The following is a 20,560-nucleotide window of genomic DNA, read 5'->3' as shown; positions in this document are numbered from 1 at the left end:
CTGAGGCCTCAGAGAAGGCAATGGCACCCCACTCCAGTACTCTTGCCTGGAAAATCCCATGGATGGAGGAGCCTGGTAGGCTGCAGTCCACGGGGTTGCTAAGAGTCGGACACGACTGAGCGTCTTCACTTTCACATTTCACTTTCATGCACCGGAGAAGGAAATGGCAACCCACTCCAGTATTCTTGCCTGGAGAATCCCAGGGACAGGGGAGCCTGGTGGGCTGCTGTCTATGGGGTCACACAGAGTCGGACACGACTGAAGTGACTTAGCAGCAGCAGCAGCAGCAGCTCTGAGGCCTCACAGGGAGAAGGACAGACCCAGGCAAATTCCTCACTTGCAGGTGCTAGGCTGACACTTCAGAAGACTGACTGATTTGGCTTTGAGTCTCACCAAGGCCATTTTACTAGCTGTGTGACCCTCTGTAGCTTGAGTAACCTCTCTGAGCCTCAGTTTCCCCATCTTTTCTATGCTTCAATTTTTGTCTGCGCTGGGCCTTTGCTGCTGTGGGCGGGCTTTCTCTGGCTGCAGCGAGTGGCAGCTGCTCTGCTTGTGGTGTGCAGGCTTCTTATTGCAGTGGTGGCTTTTTTCGTTGCGGAGCACAGGCTATGGAGTGTCCGGGCTCAGTGGTCGTGGCACACGGGCTTAGTTGCTCCGCGGCATGTGGGATCTTCCAGGACCACGGATGGCGCCCACGTCCCCTGCATTGGCAGGCGGATTCTTAACCACTGGATCACCAGGGAAGTTCCCCATACCCATCTTTTGGACAAAGGGTCTTTGAAGATGTAATTAAGGATCTTGACAGCATCTGGGATGAGGGTGAACCCTAAATCTAATGGCAAGTGTCCTTAGAAGACAAGGGGAGAAACACACAGAGAGGAGAGGACAGTGTGAAGTCAGAGACTGGAGTGACCCTCCTATCAGCCGAGGGATCGCAAACACCAGGGATTGCTAGCAGCCCTGGGAAACTGACACTGATCCCTGGACACTGAGCATCAGCTCTGAAGGTGTGGATTAAATGAAATAAATCTTAAACCAATATTTCCTCAACCTCTTCCACAGCCCACAAAGAGGTTGCTAATGCTAATCCCCTCCCGGTACCTTTTTAGAAGTTGAACATCAGTCGAAAAGCTGGTTGGGGATATTTTCTCATCATTTTATATAGTTTTAAGTCGAGCTCTACCCAAAAGCGGCCTCAGTGAAGTTATCATTTCAAAGAGGATCTGAATCCTTTGGTCACCACCTAGAGAGACTGTACTAAATAACACAGCAGCTGAGACCACAGCGTGCCTTTTGTTAAAGGGACAGCCTCACGCACGGGACCGAGAGCCCCTTGTTCAGATGGAAGGGGGGTCTGAGGGTCTTTTGTTTCGCCTTTTGTTTCTTCTGTTGGCTCTGCTTGCCATGGAGTTTTAACAAGCTCAAGGCCTGCAGAGGCCTAATATCAGTCTCCAGGATGTTTTATTTCCAAGTGTCTCCAAGGAGAACTCAAAAGGGGCAGAAACTTTGAAGTCAGGCCCCTTCCCCCTTCCCTCTTGGGGATCTGCCATCATCTGCCTGGAATAGGCAGCTGATTGCATAAGGCCCGCATCCCGTTGCCAGCTAATCACTTCAGCATCTGGTTGCTAAGGATTACGGACAGCTTGCCCGGGGCATGCTCCAGTCCCTAGGTCCAGAGGATGGATGGGCCTGCTTCCTGGTGCTCCGCTGTCCTTAAGATGTGCACCTATTAACTCACTCAGTCCCCACGACAGCCACTATCTGAGATGCTGCTAGTAGGATTAGGCTCATTTTACAGATGAGGAAGATGAAGCCCAGAGAGGTAAAGGCGTGGTGTTACCCAGCTGGGAAAAGGCTGAGCTGGACTCTGGTCCTACAGCTCTTAAGCTACAGCACCATCCAGTGAAGACCATGGGAGCAATGGATGACTTGGGTTGCATGGGAGAGAGGTGCTGAGGAGATTGGCCAAAGCAAACTGAGGATACTGCAAGAATCAGTATTAAATGATGGAGCCCCTCCTTTCACCCCATCCCATGAAGGATCAACTGTGAGGCTCAGAAGTCCAGTCCCCTCTCTTCTCGCTCCTTTTGGGAAGTAGGTTGTCATGGTGATGGGAGCAGGTGGAACTAGTATGCAAATAGCTGAGATATTAATTCTCGGGTGCTACATACAGGTCTTGGCAAAATGTCTTCTGGCTCAGCCAAATCAAGCAGGAGGCACTGCCTGGTTATCAGGGAGTGGCGGGTGCCCTGCAATCCACAGATTTTTGCAGCGATTCAGAGAAAGCTCCATTTTCATTTTGGTGGTCCTGGGGTGATACTGGGCTCAGCTGCCTGGTATGAGGAATCAAAGGCCAGCAACTGTTTAATAATACAAAATAGAATGTGCTCCGCTCACTTTTCACTGGGGTAAGCCACTTAAAGTTTCAGAGGAGGGGGACATTTAAAGCTGAAGAGGAAGAGATGAAAGTAGAAATGTGGGAGTGGGGGCGGGGTGGGGGGAAGCCTGGGGCAACAGGAAGAAAACAATTGTACTTATTGTCAATGCTCTAGAGAATAAAAAACACGGCATGTCTGGGGAAAGACCTAAGAAATGACAAGAGCAGAAATGCACGAGGCAGGACTGTTGGGATCACTGGCTTTGTCATAATGTAGAACTGAAATGCCTTTTTAGTATGCTACGTCCTTGAATAAAATTTTATCTTCGCCATTCTTATTTTTTTTGGTCATGCCGTGCGGCCTGTAGGATAATATTAGCTGAGATCGTTGAGCCCTTATTCTCTACCACGCATTGTTCTAAATGCTATATGTGGATTTTTTTTTTTGGCTGCACTGCATGGCGTGTGGACTCTTAGTTCCCTGATCAGGGATGGAGCCCATGTCCCCTGCAGTGGAAGCACGGAGTCTAAACCACTGGACCACCAGGGAAACCCCTCTTTTTTTTTTTTCCAAGATGAATGGCTTTTTTTTTTTCCTCTTTAAAAGTGCCTGAATTTTTATGAATTTTATTTCCAGTGAGCATTAGAACTTTTTTATCAGCCAGATGAATAACGCCTCTCCTGGCCAGGGCCTTTGACACATCTATTAATAAAGGCGTGAGCAGAGCCCTCCTGGTGTGGATTTAGGAGTGGAGGTGGGGAAGTACTTGGAGAGAAGGGGGAGCAAGGGCCACCTGTGGGGTTCAGGAAGGCTGGGTCAGCACACTTCTACTATCGGCTGGTTCCCCCCATTCAGGAACACCTTCCCTCTCTGGGCCTCAGTTTCCCCATCTGTGAAAAGAGGCAGTTTGAGTGGACAATCTAAAGACTATGGATTTAAAGTTGGCTTTTATGTCAATTGATACAAGCATCTTAATAGTAATGACGATATAACAATAGAAAGAGCTAAAACTTATTGAATGCTTATTACTAGCACTACTAAGAAATTTGAGTATCGAATAATCATATTCATACTAATAAGAGCTAATATTTCCTGAACACTGATTATAAGCCAGGCACTATTTAAAGCATTTTACAAGTATGAACTCATTTGAAGTTTATATCTATGCTAGGAGGTAGGTACCATTTTTTAAAATATAATTCATTTATTCCACAAGGCATGTGGAATCTCAGTTCCCTGACCAGAGGTCAAACTCTCACCCCCTGCAGTGGAAGCACAGAGTCTTACCCACTGGACCAGCAGGGAAGTCCCGGAAGGTACCGTGCTTATCCCCATTTTACAGATGAGGAAATGGAGGCCCAGAGAGGGGAAGTAACATGCTGAAAGTCACACAGCTGGCAAGCGATGGGGCAGCAGTGTGACCTCTTGGCTCCAGGACCCTTGCCCTTCACCACCAGGATGTTCCCTTTCTGTTCTTGTCATTCTGCCTCCTTCAATGATAGGAGGAGGTGTAAATATGGGGGTGGTAACAACAGGAATATCAGTCGTATTAACAGCACCAGTGACCCACTGGTTCTTGACTATGGTGTGCGTGTGCTCAGCTGCATCTGACGCTTTGTGACCTCATGGACTGTGGCCCGCCAGGCTCCTCTGTCCATGGAATTTTCCCAGCAAGAATACTGGCCAGGTTGCCACTTTCTTCTCCAGGTCTTGGTCATGGAATCCTATGCTAGACTTTATTCCACCTAAATCCCCCTCAGTGGCCTCCTCTTTCCCAGGGAGGACTCAAGATTCTACTGACCTATCATTGTCCCTTCAGTTTCTTCCACTCTTCCCTTACCTTCCAAACTGCACACTCGCCTCATTCGTTCTATCTTGGGGATTTTGCATATGTCGTTTTTAGCCTAGAACACTATTCCCTTTTGGGGAACAATGGTTTTTCAGAGGGCTGCTGTGGAGCTATGTGGAGAACTAATGCCATAATAATTAGGGGGCACTGTGAGCATTTAGGAAATGAGAGACAGGTATATAAACATCTTACCATGTGCAAGGCAGTCTCACTGGGGAAGAATTATTTTTTTCCTTCACAACTTTCTAATGTCCCTCACACAGGTGAAAGATCTGCTTGTAATGATCTGAACCTTTTTTTTTTTCACTTGTTTATTTGGCTGCCAGATCTTAGTTGAGGCACGTGGGATCTTTACTTGTGGTATGCGAACTCTTAGTTGCAGCATGTGGGATCTAGTTCCCCCACAGGGAGTGAATCCAGGTCCCCTGCATTGGGAGCACAGAGTCTTAGCCACTGGACCCTAGACCACCAGGAGGTCCCTGAGCCTTGAGTTTTAACCTAACTCTGTTTCACAGATCAGCATAAAGTTGTTTTTTTTTTTCTCTTTTGGCCACACCGTGTGGCCTGGGGGAATCTTAGTTCCCTGACCACGGCTGGAACCTCTTCTCCCTGCAGTGGAAACTCGGGTTCTCAATCACTGAACCGCCAGGGAGGTTCTGCTGCATGTTTTAAATACTCACTGCATCTTCCTGGAAGGCAAGCATTAGACAAATTGAAGGAAGAGTAGGCTAAGTCACACGGAACTTCACCATTTTGGAACATCTCAACACTGATGGTTACTCCCTCCTGTCACCTGAATTGCTGGCACCCTGAGGCAGCTGATATTTGCATTCACGGTGATTCTGTGCATAGGTGCCCGCATCAGAACTGCTTCACTCTGGGGGACCTCCCTGGCGGTCTAGTGGTTAAGAATCCACCTTCTAATGCAGGGGATGTGGGTTCCATCTCTGGTTGGGGAATTAAGATCCCACGTGCCACGGGGCAACTAAGCTGGTGCGTGGCAACGACTGAACGCGAGCACTCTGGAGCCCGTGTGCCACAAGAGAAAAGCTGGCTAACTGCAACGGAAGACTCCCCCTCCACCATCACCCCTGCCCTGGCCACAGCCAAATAAATAAAAGGTGGTGGTTTAGTCACTAAGGAAGTGTTAGTTGCTCAGTCGTGCCCGACTCTTTGTGACCCCATGGACTGCAGCCCACTAGGCTCCTCTGTCCATGAGATTTTCCAGGCAAGGATTCTGGAGTGGGTTGCCATTTCCTTCTCCAGGGGATCTTCCCAACCCAGGGATCAAACCCGGGCCTCCTGCACTGCAGGCAGATTCTTTACTTACTGAGCTACAAAGTCGAGTCCAGTTGTTTGGGAACCCATGGACTGTAGTCCATCAGGGTTCTCTGTCCATGTGATTTCTCAGGCAAGAATACTGGAGTGGGTTGCCATTTCCTTCTCCAGGGGATCTTCCCTATCTAGGGATCAAACCTGGGTCTCCTGCATTACAGGCAGATTCTTTACCAACCAAGCCACCAGGGAAGCCCAAATAAATAAATATTAAAAAAGAAAAAGAATTGCTTCAGTCAGTTCTCTAGAGTCTCATTATTCAAAGTGTGGTCCCCCAACCAGCACTGACTCCTTAGAAATGCAGAATCTCAGGCTGCATCTGAGACCTACTTATTTAGAATCTGTATTTTCACGAGATCCCTGGGGATTAATGTACACATTTAATTTTGAGAAGTACTAGCTTAGTATATTCCAAGTATAACAGAAGCATTTAAACACATTATTAAAAACCACATTAGTAAAAAGACGTATGTAAATTAAATCATTATGCTATACTCCTTACACTTGTACCATTAAAGTAAAAGTGTTAGTGAATTCTCCAGGCAAGAATATTAGAGTGGGTTACCATTCCCTTTTCCAGGGGATCTTCCTGACCCAGGGATCGAACTTGGGTCTCCCACATTGCAGGCGGATTCTTTACCATCTGAGCCACCAGGGAAACCTAACAGTTAAACCATGCTGCCTGACAATTATATCTCAATAAAACTTGAGAAAAAGAATACCTAATGTCGAAAAAAGAAAACACAAACACTTAGAAAAACTTTTTCTTTTTAAAAAAGAAACCACCAAGATGATGTCCTAGTGGCAGGTGATAGAAAAGAAGAGGATGCTAATTAATAAAAGATCATTGGATGTTTCAACATTTAAGTTTTTGGGTTCCTCAATGTACAATCACTGTAGGATCTTCTAGGTAGTGTTATGGAATATTGTTATAAAAAAGAGGGTGTCATTTCTGATTGGGTGAGGTTCTGGCTTGGGAGATGCCTCCAAAAGCCTTGAACTTCGCTCATCCTTCAATTCTGACCCAAGTGGCTTTTCAACAACCGTTCCCTGCTGAAACCCCCGCCCCCGCCCCCGCCCCGCCCCCGGCAGAATAACGTCAAGTGAAAAAATGATTGACTCGGTAACAGCTACAAGGATCTAAATTTCCCAAGCACTTATGTGTCGGTTGCTTCCAGGCCCTTTGCATCTACTACATCACTGAATTCCCGCAGTGACTCAATTAGATGCCACTGTCTCCATTTTACAGATTGGGAAAACTGAGGCCCAGAGACGTCTTGTCCCTTGCCCAAGGCAACCCGCAAGCATATGGAAGAGCCATACCATTCTGGGGGAGAGTTTTTGTAGTTTCCCTGATACAAGGGCGTGACAGTTTGCAACTTCTGGAGCCAGATGACCTGGGTTCAAGGCCACTTATTAGATGTGTGACTTTGGGCAAGTCAGCTCTGTCAGTTTCCCCATCTCTGAAATGGGCTATGGCAATGCCATCTATCTTTGCGGGTTGGCGAGAAGCTGAAACGAGCGGCTCGGGAGAGCACTAGGTAGCTGACACTCCTCGGTTCTCATCGCTTCCACTTACTTCCTCCGGCGGTGCCTGCGCTCCTTGTCCTCCCTGCGCATGTCCGCGTCGTACGCGGGGGGAGGGCCGTGCCGGTGCCGCCGCCTGCGCTCGCCGCCGCCGCCGCCGTCCGGGCCCTCGCTCTCGCCCTCGCCGCCCCGGGCCGGCCGGCTGCCCTCGCGGTGCCGGGACCTCCGGTCGGCCTTGTCCTCCGGGCCCTCGTCGCCCGGCCTGCGGTGCGCCCGGTGCCGGCGGGGCTCTCCGTCGGCCCCGGTGCGCGGGGACCCGCTGCGGCTCTCGCGGCTGCCCGCCTGCCGGTGCGCGTGCCTCCGGTGCGGGTCGCCCGCCTTGCCCCGCTCCGCCTCGCCCTCCCAGAACCCCGGCTGCTCCAGGCCGCCCTCCCGGGCGTGGTGGTCCGACTCGCGGCCGTAAGGCCCCTCCCGGCTCAGCTCGGCCTCCTGGCTACCCGCCCAGGGTCTCCGGGTGTCCAGGCCCACGGAGCTGCTGGGGTCCCGGGCCCGGTCGTGGTAGCGGGCCTGTTTCCTGAGGAAGTCCTCGGCTCGCTGCTGCCCGAGGCGCTGGTCCACCGTGGGCTCGGCCGCCCGGCTCTTGTTGGTGTTGTTGTTACGGTTCTCCTGGGGGTCGACCACCAGCGGCCGGTCCAGGTGGGTCTTCATGTCGGGCCGCAGGTGGCGAGCGTAGGAGGCCTTCCAGCGCTCGTCCGGGTCCATCTCGTTGTAGAGTGCCTCCCGACTGGCCAGAAGATTCTGCTTCCTCATCTCGCTTGTCCGCTGCTCCCACACCGACTTGGCGGGCTTCTGGTTCTTCTGTTGCTCCTTCCTGCAAGGAAATCGCGCCGGGGTTATGGAACTGCTGGGCGTCGTGGCCTGCAAGGACCACTCAGGCCAACAGGAGTGTGGGCCCAGGTGGACATCTCAGCTCAGTAGGTATTTCCACCTTGGTGGTTGTCTTGCTCCAAGTGGGCATTTTCACCGATACCTATCTCAGTGGGTATCTTGACCTAGGTAGGCATTTCTGCTCAGGTAGGTACCTTGGCCCAGACGGACATCTTGACCCAAGTGGGCATCTCTGCCCAGGTGGGTATAATGGCCCACTGGGCATCTCCACCTATGTCGGTACCTTGGCCCAGAAAGGCACGTTGACCTGGGTAGCGGAGAGGTCTTTTGGCCCCGGTGGGATATCTTGACTTGGCTGGGTATCTCCACCCAACTAGGTGTTTTAACCTGTGTGGAAAACTCAACCTGGCTGGTCATCTCAGCCTTACAGGAGTCTCAGCCCAGGTGGGCATCTTGGTCCAGTAAGGTATCCTGGCCTGGCTGGGCATTTCGTCTAATGGGGGTCTCAGTCAGGTGTATGTTCATTGACTGACCTCTCTATTCCTTTTCAAGTTGTAGTACATGGCCCCTGGGGGTGGTCCTGATGTTCAGAATACTCTTAATCTCTGAGACAGCCAATCATAACAAACACTGACCTGCAGCAGGTTCTGGAAGCCCTCGCGTAGGCATTTGGGAGTCTTGAGACAGTGTCTGTCTATGCAGTGGTGAAAAACACCAGTGGGATTGTTGCTGGGGGTGCCAACTGAAGCCCTTGAACATTCAGATTTTTCCAGGCATTCTGTGTGTATCTATATTTGTATACTGACCATCACCTCCTACAGGCTTCCATGTCTGAGCATGTATCTCCCTGTGTTCTCCTTTCACAGCCACCTCCTTGCATTCTGGGAAAGAAAGCCCCCTCTACATTGTCCAGTGATGCACTGCCCACAGTGTTGCAAAGTCCCGGGACTACCCAGCAAAGGCACGATTCAGAATATCGGTGTATCAGTGTTCTTGCCTGGAGAATCCCAGGGACGGGGGAGCCTGGTGGGCTGCCGTCTATGGGGTCGCACAGAGTCGGACATGACTGAAGTGACTTAGCAGCAGCAGCAGTGTTAGTGAATCTTTCTTTAATCAAAACACCTTAACTCTCACCACCTTACCATCTCTGATTCACTAGCAAATTCTGTTCACTCTTACCTTCACGATCTGTCTAAAATTCAGCTATACCCATCACCTGCTCTGGCACCACCCTGGTCCATTCCTTACTGTCTCTTTTGCAGGGAACAGTGCAGTCCTTTCCGACCTGGTCTCTTGCCCTTGCTCCCCTGATAGTACCTAGAGGGCACCTGAGTCCCTATTCCTCCTCAAGAACTGTCCATGCGTCTCCCATGGCTCAGAACAAAATTCTCCGTCTTCCCCATTGCCCAAAAGGCCCTGCAGGATCTGTTCATCACCTCTCTGCCTGTACCTCCTGCCACTGCCCCACCCCCACTCACTACTGTAGTTCCATGGGCTTCTTTCATGCACCCTAACCACACCGGCACGTTGCTGCCTCAGGGCCTTTGTACGTGCTGGTCCCACTGCCTGAGATGAGCTCCTCCTTCACCTTCTTCAGGCTTTGTCACCTGAGACCGTCCCTGACAATGTCACTTAAATCATAACACTCACCACTCCTAGCCCTCCCTATACCCCTCAACCTCTTGTTAATGCTGTATTTCCAGCAACAGTGTCTGGCACATAGTATGTGCTTATTAACTATTTCTTGACTGAAAGTGAGTGGGAGGCCAAAAGTACTTTTTCCTAAGGCTCAACCCAGTCAGGGACTGCTCCCTGCCCCCAAATCCTTGACTGGGAGGGTGCAGAGGCCGAGGAGCCCAGAGAGCATCTCAGTCGGTGGCACTTACACAGCTATGGACATGTTGGCTGCAGACAGAGGACTCACTTCTGCCACCTCTTTGGCTTTCTGGAGGGCGAGTTTCTGGTTGGCAGCCTCTTCTTCTTCTTGTTCATCCTAAAAGGCACATAGAATCCCTGTTCACAAACTATGAACTGGGCCTTAGGGCCTCATCTCTGACCCTACTGTTAACCAGGGGCATCATTTGAGATATTTACAAGCAGGTCTGGCTTGAGTATCAACCAATCAGAGCTGAGGCCCCCTAATCGGAATGTATACTCATTGGTTAAGTGTACTGCTATCCCCTTCATGTCCAGGCTTGATACCCAGCTCATTCTGAACCCTATTTTAACACACAGAAGAAAAGGAAAGGAAAAAGACTGCCTTCCCTTTCCACAACGGAGATTTTTGGAACTCTCTCAATGAGCTGGAAATTAATGCAGAGATTTTCCTCTCATTCTACTTCCTGGGTCATTTAAGCTCTCTGAACCAAGACTTTTAATAAAACACCAACAAGCCCCCACGTGCAGAAAAATCTGGCACCCACAGCCCATCCCATGCACTGCCAACAGCCTCCAGAAGGGGAATCAGGAGAGGAACTTAGATTCTCAGCCAGTTAGGTTCAGAGAGGAGGAGGATGGGGGAAGATGTTTTATAAAATACATACAGAAAAAGACGTTTTGGGGCTTTAAATCCTTCTTCAGCCTTCATGCAGGGCCTCATTCGTAAAACAGAAAAGCCAACAAAGAAAAAGCAAAGAAAAAGCAACGAGAAAGAAATGGCCAGAGACAAACCCGCCAGTAAGCAAGATCATGCGGTGGCAGGGCACCTCTCCCACTGCGCTGGGATCTCTGGGGCAAGAAGCAACCTTACCACCTCGGAAATGGTCAGATCAGGACGCTCTGTGTCAGTGACAACACGGGTGGGGCTCGACTGGCCATCCCGCTCTCCCAAGTCCACCCCTCTTCCTGGCATGGCATCCAACCATTTTTCAGAGCCAAGTCCCTGGACTACTTGCCTCGGATACACTGCAAATGCACAAATGCAGATTCCCAGGCCTCCTGAAGCACCTGGCCTGGGTCCCAGCATCTGCGTTTTCAACAAGCTCCCAGGTGAGTCTGAAACACGCTCAAGTTTAAGCCGTGCTGCATGTGGTTAGAAGCACAAATTCTGGATCCATCTGGATTCAAATAGCAGCTCCTCCACTTTCTGCTTACCTTGGATGAAGTCTTTCTTTGCACCTCACAATCTTCAGCTAAAATTTCAACTCCTAGACTTCCCTACTTCGTATTTCTCCTTAGCACTTATCACTAGCTGACGTTTCCTTCTCATTTATCTCTTCTGCTAGAATATCAATGAAGGCAGAGATTTGTCTGTTTTATTCCTGGCTATTTCTCTGGCCCCTAGACCAGGCCCTGTTTACAGCAGGTGCTCAATAAATGCTTTTCAGTGAATAACAAAGTCTGTAAAATGGGGCTCAGAGAATTTGCCTATGAGGTTTTCTGTGAGGACTAAATGAGATAAAAACCTGTCTAACAACAAGGTCCTATGATGTAGCACAGAGAACTATAGTTAATACCTTCTAATAAACTTTGTGACTTCCCTGGTGGCTCAGACGGTAAAGCGTCTGCCTACAATGGGGGAGACCCGGGTTTGATCCCTGGGTCGGGAAGATCCCCTGGAGAAGGAAATGGCAACCCACTCCAGTATTCTTGCCCGGAAAATCCCATGGATGGAGGAGCCTGGTTGGGTACTGTCCATGGGGTCGCAAAGAGTCGGACACGACTGAGTGACTTCACTATCTATCACTATCTAATAAACTATAATAAAAATATGAAAAATAATGTATGTTTGTAACTGAATCACTTTGCTGTACACCAGAAACTAATACATTATAAATCAAATATACCTCAATCAAAAAAATTAACCACATCAGGGGCTGAGTGGGGTCCCTGCCACATTTTAAATGCCCAAGAAATGCTTGTGGAATAAACAAAGGGAAGAATGAGGGTCTGGACGACATTTCACAGGAGATGAGCTTTCTCCCTCTCTTTTCCCACACTCCTGGGGCACCCCTCCCCCACGACAGCCCTTGAGGATGGGGTCTTGGAACCTAGATGAGCTCATGGCTGAAATCAGCCCCTGGAACAGTGACGCCAGTCAGCCGCATGGTGGCCAGGACTGTGGCCGTATGCTAGGGGGTGGCAGAGATTTCCGTTTTTCCTCCAGTCAGGGCTGGGTCTGGGAAACTCTCTCTCCCTCCTGCCATGGCTGGCAGATGGACGGTTGGCAAAGTCTCAGTTCAGTTCAGTTCCCTGAATATGGCCTGTGTACCTTAAGGCATGGGGGATGGGGCAGTGAAGCTGAGGCAGGCCCCAGGCCTGGCCCTCCTGAATGATTCTGCATATGTTCTCTTAATGTGATAGGGCTGCAGGTGAAAGACTTAGGCTAGACCACGACCACCTCCTAACATGCCTTTGTTCCAGATATCTTCCCCTCAAACTACAAAAAGGTGCTCGGCTTCCCTTGTGCAGTGCAGTACCCATTCAACCGTTCCTAGCAGCCCTGCTCAAGGGCTATCCCAAGGGCATAAGCTATGTTCCTGCAAGCAATGTTGCCTTCTCTGTGCCTAGCTGAGGTGGACCTGAATCCTAGGGAGTACAGGGCTGCCCTAAGGGTATTTGGCATAAGATTTTGCCCAAATAATCCAATACCACTGACCATGAATGAAAGTGGCTTCTTCCTCACATGAACAATTCATACCCCCACACCCCAAATTCCTTTCTAATTTCATTTCCTGTGCTCTGCTGTTTCAGTTCCTAGCTATGTGGCAAGGTCCTGGCTTCTCTGGGCCTCAGTTTTCCCATCTGCAAAATGGGGATAACAGTTACTCCCCATCTCATGCTTTCTGGTGTCTGGCATACGGAGGGGCCATCACATTTCCTTTGGCTGTTGTTAATTTTTATTTTGATCATTACCTGCTCAGCTGGGGCTCAAATGAAAGTTGGCAGGGTGTGTGGGTAAAGAACTCAGGCTCTGGAATTGCCAAGTCTGGGTTTGAATCCTAGCCTTCCCTTTCCCAGCTCTAAAATGAAGTAAAATGAAGAGCTGTAGCTCCGGATCTCTGGTCATGCGAAGTGACTTACAAAGGCTCCTGTTATTGATCATTTCCTGTATGCCCCAAATTATGCTGAGCTCCTGACATGTATAGCATCATGCTTTAAATAATAGCAGCTGTCATCATCCCATCTGGGGTCCGTGATTCTGCCTTTCCGAACCTCAGCTCCCTCTTCTGCCAAAGGGAAAGGACAGTTACGCCTGGAACCACGAGCATCGTATAATTCTTTACTGCTGCCACTCAGTGGTGAAGTCCGGCCAGTTCCCAAGCACACGGGGACACACACTGAACCTCAGAACCTTGTCTGGGTTACTCTCCATCTGTCCCCTCCTTCCGGGTTTAGGGTGCTGACGGTGCCTGCTAGCCTGGAGGCTGCCGCATTCCTTGGAAGCCCCTCAACACTGCCCACTCCCTATAAATGGGCACCCTGCTGCCTTAACCACCCCCCACCTCTGCCCTCCTTTGCTGTAGAAGCCACTTGATGAGGGACAGTCTATTTTGGGGGTGGGGGAGGAGGTGCCTTTCTCCCTGGCACAGTGAAGCCAGGACAAAGGCTCTGACCCCAGCTCCTATCCCCCACCCTGCCCTGCCCCCCGCCTGGCACGGTCCTGATCTGCCATGAGCAGGTGGTAACTTTGCACAGCAACATTCTCCCACCAACTCCACCTTGGTGAGCTCCTGGGCATTGGCCAGATTATCCACCGCGATGGCCAAGAACACGTTCAGGAGGGTGTCTGCAAACGCTGGAGTCAGGGAAAGCACTGCCACGTGAACCCTGATATCTGGGACTCCTGAACCCCTCCCTGTGCTTCCCCTGCTCTCCCTGAGGCCCCGGGCTCATCCGCCCCCAGAGGATACAGTTCCCGAAGAGCGTCAGCACGATGAAGTAGATGGAGAACACCATGCCGCCTTGCACACCCCCCTGAGACTTGATGCCGTCATACATGACCTCGTTCCAGTCTTCGCCCGTCAGGATCTGAAAGGGGAGGGAGAAACACACAGCCAACCCCCCTCAACCTTGGGCCCGTCAGAGATGCAGCTGTGGAGCTGGAACCTGCCGTGTGGGCCCTTTCTTGGCCCTTGTCTCTGGGTGGGGACGGTCTTGGCTGTTTGCAAGAGGAAAGGGCTGTCCTTGCGTGGAGGAGCTCTCAACTTGTTCTAGCAAAAAGTGACCCTGGAAGAGGAGTTTCAGGTCTTTCTGGCTTTCTCTGATGTGAAAGGGAAATTTTGCTATAGGCTGAGTTGTATATGTTGAGGCTCTAAACCCTCATGTGATGTTATTTGGAGATGGGAGGGAATTAGGATTAGCTGAAGACATGATGGTGGGGCCCTCATGAGGGGATTGTGCGCTCAGTCGTGTCCAGCTCTTTGTGACCCCATGGACTGCAGCCTGCCAGGTTCCTCTGTCCGTGGGATTTTCCAGGCAAGAATACTGGAGTGGGTTGCCATGCCCTTCTCCAGGGGGATCTTCCCGGCCCAGGGATCGAACCTGGGTCTCTCCTGCATTGCAGGCAGATTCTTTACCATCTCCTGCGCTGCCAGGCGGGTTCTTTACCACTAGTGCTACAATGAGGGGATTAGTGCCTTTACAAGAAAAGACAGCAGAGAACTTGGTCTCTCTCTGCCTCTCTGTCTCCCTCTCTCCCCCTGCTGTGTGTGAGAGAAGTGACAAGGCAGTCGTCTGCAAGCCAGAAGAGAGTCCTCACCTGGAATCAACCCTGGGTGCACCCTGATCTACCTCCGGCCTTCAGAACTGTGAGATGTAAATTTCTCTTGCTATATATCCACTGGTACTTCTGGACTGCTGTATCTGGGGGTGGGGATGGTGGTGGTACAGGTGATCAGAGGAAGCCTCAGGTAAAGAGATGCAAGTGCTGGCAAAAAGACATGATGCTGATGTGTATGGGAAGGGCTAAAGGGATTTGTATGCAGGATCTACACGGTTGTTAAAAAAATATCCAGCTTCCCTCCTTTGCATTATTTCCATGAAAGTGAAAAAAAGTGAGAGTGTTAGTTGCTCAGTCAAGTCCAGTGCTCTGCGAGGTTCCTCTGTCCATGGAGTTCTCCAGGCAAGAGTACTGGAGTGGGTTGCCATTCCCTTCTCCAGGGGATCTTCCTAACCCAGGGATCGAACCTGGGTCTCTCCTGCATTGCAGGCAGATTCTTTACCATCTGAGCCACCAGGGAAGCCCCATTATTTTCATGAGGATAAAGTAAATATGAAAGAACTCCAAAGAGGTTAATCCATTAGTGTAGGGTTTTGCAGTATTGGCACTCCTGGCATTCGGGAACTCCCTCTTGCCCTGTGCACTGCAGGGTGTTAAGCAGCATCCTTGGGCTCTACCCATTAGATGCCAGTAACACCCCCATACCCCACTTGTGACAACCCAAAAATGTTTCCAGATACTTCTAGGTGTCCTTGGGGGATGAAATCCCTCTTGGGCAACAAGCCCTGTGCTATGGGTGGTGATGATTACTATCGATAATCATTGATGTAAAGGCTCAGAATTTCATGGATGGTTTCCCTTTCCAACCCCCTGTCTACAGGTCTCATTCAGAAGTTCCCCTTCCCCCAGGAGAAGAGAGGAGTGAAGTCATATTTTCCCATAAACTTTCTGTTCTCTAAAGAGACAGAACCCACATGGAACGGCTCTGGAAGTCCCAGCTTGGCCAGTTCTAAACCTTGGGGCATGTGCCTACATGGGTGCAGAAGTTGGTTTGGCGGGACCACCCACGGTCAATCTGTTTGCTTTGGAATACAGAATCAGGGTGTCTTCCAGTCACGGGGAAGATGGTGTATTATCGATGTCTATTATTTTCTATATTCTGATGCTTTGACATATGGGAGGGGTCTTGCTAACCCTGCGGGGAGTCAGGACTAGCTAATTCTTAGAGTTAGTAAACAGTTTGCCTGTGGGTGTGGTTTAAAAAATGAAAACCAACCAATTCAGAGCCCACTCTCCAAACCATCTCCACTACTGGGCTCTTACACTTAGGCCAATATTCTACTGTTGGAATTAGCCCAGGGTCAGGTTCCATACAACTTAAGACAGCTCCAGGGCCTGCCAAAATTATTCAAACTAGCCAATGCTAAGCCTGATTAACCTGCCTTACCCATTTCTTCCTGCGGAAGAGCCACAGTAAAGGCTCCTGCCCACATTTTCTACCCTGTCCTAATGAACCCTGGTGCTTCTCCATGGGGCCCTGCATTCATGGGACTGGGTGAAGGTTGTACCTGAAAAACTGTCATTATTGCTGCTGGAAAAGTGTCGAAGTTGGTAGGAGGAGTCCCTTCATCGAAATTAAACCTGTGGAGAGGGCACAAACATTTCACGTTGGTCCCACCCTAGGTGTGTGAGGGCTTGGTTCAGTATCTTGTTTCCAGGGCAACATCTCCAGCATCTCTGTTTCCCCTAGAAAGACATACTGAGTGGTACCCAGGGCCCCGCCCATCTGGGTGGGTACACTGGGCACCATCCAGGCCATGAGGAAGGGAGACTGTGTGATGCAGGTGGGCCTGGGTCTCTGGATGCAGTGAGCAAGGTAAGGGTGGGAGGCCCTGGGCTGGACCCCAGGGAAGTAGAAGTCAAGAGAAGCTGCTGGGCACTTACTGGCCGCCGAAGAGTTGCATTCCCAGAAGGGCAAAGACGACGATGAACAGGAAAAGGAGGAACAACAGGCTGATGATGGATTTCATGGAGTTGAGGAGAGAGACGACCAGGTTCCTGAGAGATGCCCAGTACCTGCCAAAAGAGGCCAGGGTTGGGGTATGGGGGTCAGGCTGGGGCCAGGGTAGCGGCAGCTGAGCCCATTTTCCCCACATGGGAAGGATGTGGCCCCACCCCAGCCCCCATCCCTGCCTTGGGAGGCCAGGGAACCCAAAGACTTACTTTGTGACTTTGAAAATACGCAATAACCTGAGGGCTCGTAACACACTGATTCCAAAGGATGTGCCGGGTTTTATGACGGCCCAGATGACCTCAAAGATACTCCCGATGATGACCTAGAACAGAGGATCCCGGTCTTGTGTCCGTTCTCCTTGCAAATGTGCCCTGGGTCTGGACCTTGCAGGAACCCAGTCCAACTCCCCCCACCTCAAATGAAATCATAGTGAGGGTCTCACACGCCTCTTATCCCTTCTCTTGTTTCACTTATTAACATGAGTGCAAAGAATTCCTGAAACATATAATTACAAAGTGAATGCCCATGCAATCACCATCTCCGTCGAGAAATAGGGCATGTCAGCACCCTGAAAGCCTCTGGGGAACCCTAGACATAGCCACCACCCAATTTTATAATAACTATTTCCTTGCATTAAAAAATTGAGGTGAAATTCACACAACAGAAAATTAACCAGAATGGTTCACTTAAAATAATGCACGGTTCTGCGGCATTTAGCGTGTTCACAGTGTATAACCATCACCCTTCTCTACTCTTGAAACATTTCCATCGCCCCCAAAGGAAACCCTGGACCCATGAGCAGTCACTCTCCAGCCCCCTCCTCCCAGCCTCTGACAGCCACTAATCTACCTTCTGACTCTGGAGATTTGCCTGTTCTGGATATAAATGGAATTATGTAATATGTGACCTTTTATGTCTGGCTTCTTTGACTTATGTTTTCGAGGTCTTTGCCTTAAAGTAGTCAAGGCTCCTCTGAAATCCATACAGCTTGGTCTCGTCTGTCTGAACTTTCACGAGCAGAATCATGCTGTGTGGACTAGTTTTGCCTCTGTCTGCCTCCTGTGCAATATCGTGCGGCTGATGGGTGTGGCTACTGTTGGCTGCCTCTCGCTGGTGCAGGGAACTGCATTATTTATATACAACTTATTTATCCACTCTACTGCGAAGGGAGCTTTGGGTCATCTGGTTTGGGACTAGTGAAGCCCCTGAAGGCATTGTTGTATGTGTCTCTTAGGTGTCCACGTAAGTTTCTCTAGCGTGAATCCCCAGAAGTGGATTCGCCAGGTCATCCCTCACTTTCCAAAATGGGTCTGTAAATTTCCCCTCCCACTGGCAGTGGTTGGGGGCGGGGGGTGGTTCTGGGAGCTCTGTATCCTCATCAAAGTTGGGGATTATCCTCTGATTCCTTTTGCACTCAGCAGGATCTGTCATACCTAGGGATGACCCTACTTCTCTCTCTCCTGTGCCCCTAGGTATCAACCATTCTAAGCATATCAGCTGAGGAATGAACTCCTTAGAAACCAGAGCACTTACCCCACAATCAAAACAGTTGAAGGAAGAGTGGAAGTAAGGCCGCGTCCCAAGCCCGTACATTTTTATAAACATTTCGGACATAAAGAGTCCTAAGAAAATGAATTCTGCATAGTCTAGAAAGGGAGGGGAGGAAACAGAGAGGAGATTAGATTTGTGGAGGGAACTTCCAGTTGGCTCTGACGTTCCTATTAAGTGAAACCTTGGCTGGTGGGTTCCTGGGTGGTTATATGCTTTTAAAAAAATTAATTAAGAAAATTTAAAATTGAAGTATAGTTGTTTCAGGTATGGGCTTCCCAGGTCACTCAGTGGTAAAGAATCTGCCTGCCAGTGTAGGAGATGCGAGTTCGATCCCTGGGTTGGGAAGATCCCCTGGAGATGGAAATAGCAACCCACTCCAGTATTCTTGCCTGGAGAATCCGATGGACAGAGAAGCCTGGTGGAGTGTAGTCCATGGGGTTGCAAAGAGTTGGACACGACTGAGCAACTGTACATGCACGCTTATTCCAGGTAAATATAATTCAATCAGCAAAGTGATGCAGTTATACATACATATATATGTGTGTGTGTGTGTGAACAGATACTCTTTCCCATTATAGGGTATTTCAAGGTATTGAATATAGTGTCTTATGCTATTTGATAGATCCTCATTGTTTATTTTATACATTTTACTATGTTTTTAAAATGAACAAGCAACTATACTCCAATAAAATTAATTAAAAAGAAATGAATGAATGAACTAACTGGCTAATAATTGACTAACTCAATAACTAACAAAGTGCTATTACTGAGAAGTATGTAATAATACACAAGAATTATGACTCAACTGCTTTTATATGCTTGAGCTCCAAAGGAATAATGGAAATAATAATAGAAATCATAACAGTGTCCTATTTGTAATACTTGTGTTAGGGACTTAGTTGGGAGTGCCACAGGCAACCAATCTAAGGCATGGCTTTTCTCCCAACTAGGAAAACTCATTGGCTGTCCCCTAGAAATCCTGTCTTGCTAATGTCTAAAAGTCTTGATGTAAGACAAAGCCTTTTGTTTTTTTGATGAGAATGCATAACGGTGAAAATTTTGCCTTGGGAAGAGTTAACTGTGAGTATTTGTTCGCTCCAGCAAAGAAATGGTCTCAGTTCCTTTTCTGAGAGGGCTTTCTTGGTGGGGTAGGAAGATGAGTGGTCAGGAAGGGCGTGAGCAGTCACCTTTCGAAGGGGAAGGAGAGGTAAGGAGAGAGTCTGAGAGGAAGAAAGCATACAGAAATCGAAGACAGAGGCCTCAAACTTCTGAGAATTCCATTCTGGTCACATAGCTAGCTCTGTTTGAAGGTGAAGAGTATTTGCTATATCACTCATATCGCTCTTTTTTAAAATGGCATAAGACTTTTTTCTAATTCTTTGTGATTTTATTCTATTGGTTGCACCACGCAGCTTGTGGGACTTTAGTTCCCTGACCAGGGACTGAACCTGGGCCCTCAGCAGTGAAACTGCTGCGTTCTCACCACTGGACCACCGGGGAGTTCCGTAGTATATCATTCTTAAGTCGATTTCAATAAATTTACTTATTTACTGGGCTGTACTGGGTCTTAGTTGCAGCACGTGGGATCTGGATCCCTGACCATCAGCATCGGGAGTGCCGAGTCTCAGCCACTGGACCACCAAGAAGTCTCTATATCCTTCTTTTAAGAGGTGATTTGAACTGACTGTCAAGGTCTTTCCCACTCATTCCCGATTATTAAGCTTTTCCTTAGTTTTAGGACCCCAGGGAGCTTTCAGTGTCTGAGGGAAACTCCAGGGTCTCCAGGGCCCTCAAGACTGAAATGTCAGTGAGGACATCTGTCTGTAACATCTGAAGCATTCCAAAAGCCCCAAGAAGAAATTCGAGGAGGACGTAAGAGTTTCCAAGATGCTCGTTCCCCAGTTACCATGGAATCATGAGAGTTGGTGATGCACAAGACCTGAGAGAATTACTGATCTCTAAGCACTGGTGGATCTGGAAGAAGTTTCAGGGTCATCAAATCCAATTTCTCCCAAGTATAGAAGAGAAATGTGGGACCCAGAGAAACGACTACACTTCATCGATTACAAGACACATATTTTTGTTCATGTTTTGACATCTCCGAAACTGGGGTGTAACTTAAAATCAGCATGCCCTAGTTTAGATGGCAGCATTGTTTCATTTCTTAGTGGTACATAAAATAAGAATAAAAGAGTGCCATATAATTGAAGAGGTGGCTCAGTGGTAAAGAATCTGCCTGCCAAGCAGGAGACCTAAGTTCAATCCCTGGGTGTGGAAGATCTCCTGAAGAACGAAATGGCAACCCAATCCACTGTTCTTTTTCTAAAATTTTATTTATTTATTTATTTGGCTGTGCT

The 20,560-nt window shown here is 49.2% G+C and overlaps 1 protein-coding gene across 3 annotated transcripts in view; it reads right to left on the bottom strand.

The window, feature by feature from the left end:
- Window positions 1-20,560, bottom strand: part of CACNA1A (calcium voltage-gated channel subunit alpha1 A) — a 248,549-nt gene that overhangs the window by 74,109 nt on the left and 153,880 nt on the right. For 2 of the 3 annotated variants that reach the window (XM_068980958.1, XM_068980959.1), the window contains exons 12-19: window positions 18,186-18,298; window positions 16,862-16,974; window positions 16,583-16,714; window positions 16,207-16,279; window positions 13,830-13,947; window positions 13,638-13,705; window positions 9,864-9,970; window positions 7,142-7,960 (exon numbers count right to left, since the gene is read on the bottom strand). In XM_068980958.1, the coding sequence (XP_068837059.1) occupies window positions 7,142-7,960; window positions 9,864-9,970; window positions 13,638-13,705; window positions 13,830-13,947; window positions 16,207-16,279; window positions 16,583-16,714; window positions 16,862-16,974; window positions 18,186-18,298 (1,543 nt within the window). Of the gene's footprint in view, window positions 1-7,141; window positions 7,961-9,863; window positions 9,971-13,628; window positions 13,706-13,829; window positions 13,948-16,206; window positions 16,280-16,582; window positions 16,715-16,861; window positions 16,975-18,185; window positions 18,299-20,560 lie in introns of all 3 variants that reach the window. The other variant, XM_068980960.1, reaches the window with a different exon arrangement.

This window comes from Capricornis sumatraensis, chromosome 9 (assembly GCF_032405125.1).
Source record: "Capricornis sumatraensis isolate serow.1 chromosome 9, serow.2, whole genome shotgun sequence".
NCBI classification, from domain to species: Eukaryota; Metazoa; Chordata; class Mammalia; order Artiodactyla; family Bovidae; genus Capricornis; species Capricornis sumatraensis.
The sequence above is the reverse complement of the archived record's forward strand: the minus strand, read 5'-3'. Positions and strand labels throughout refer to the sequence as shown.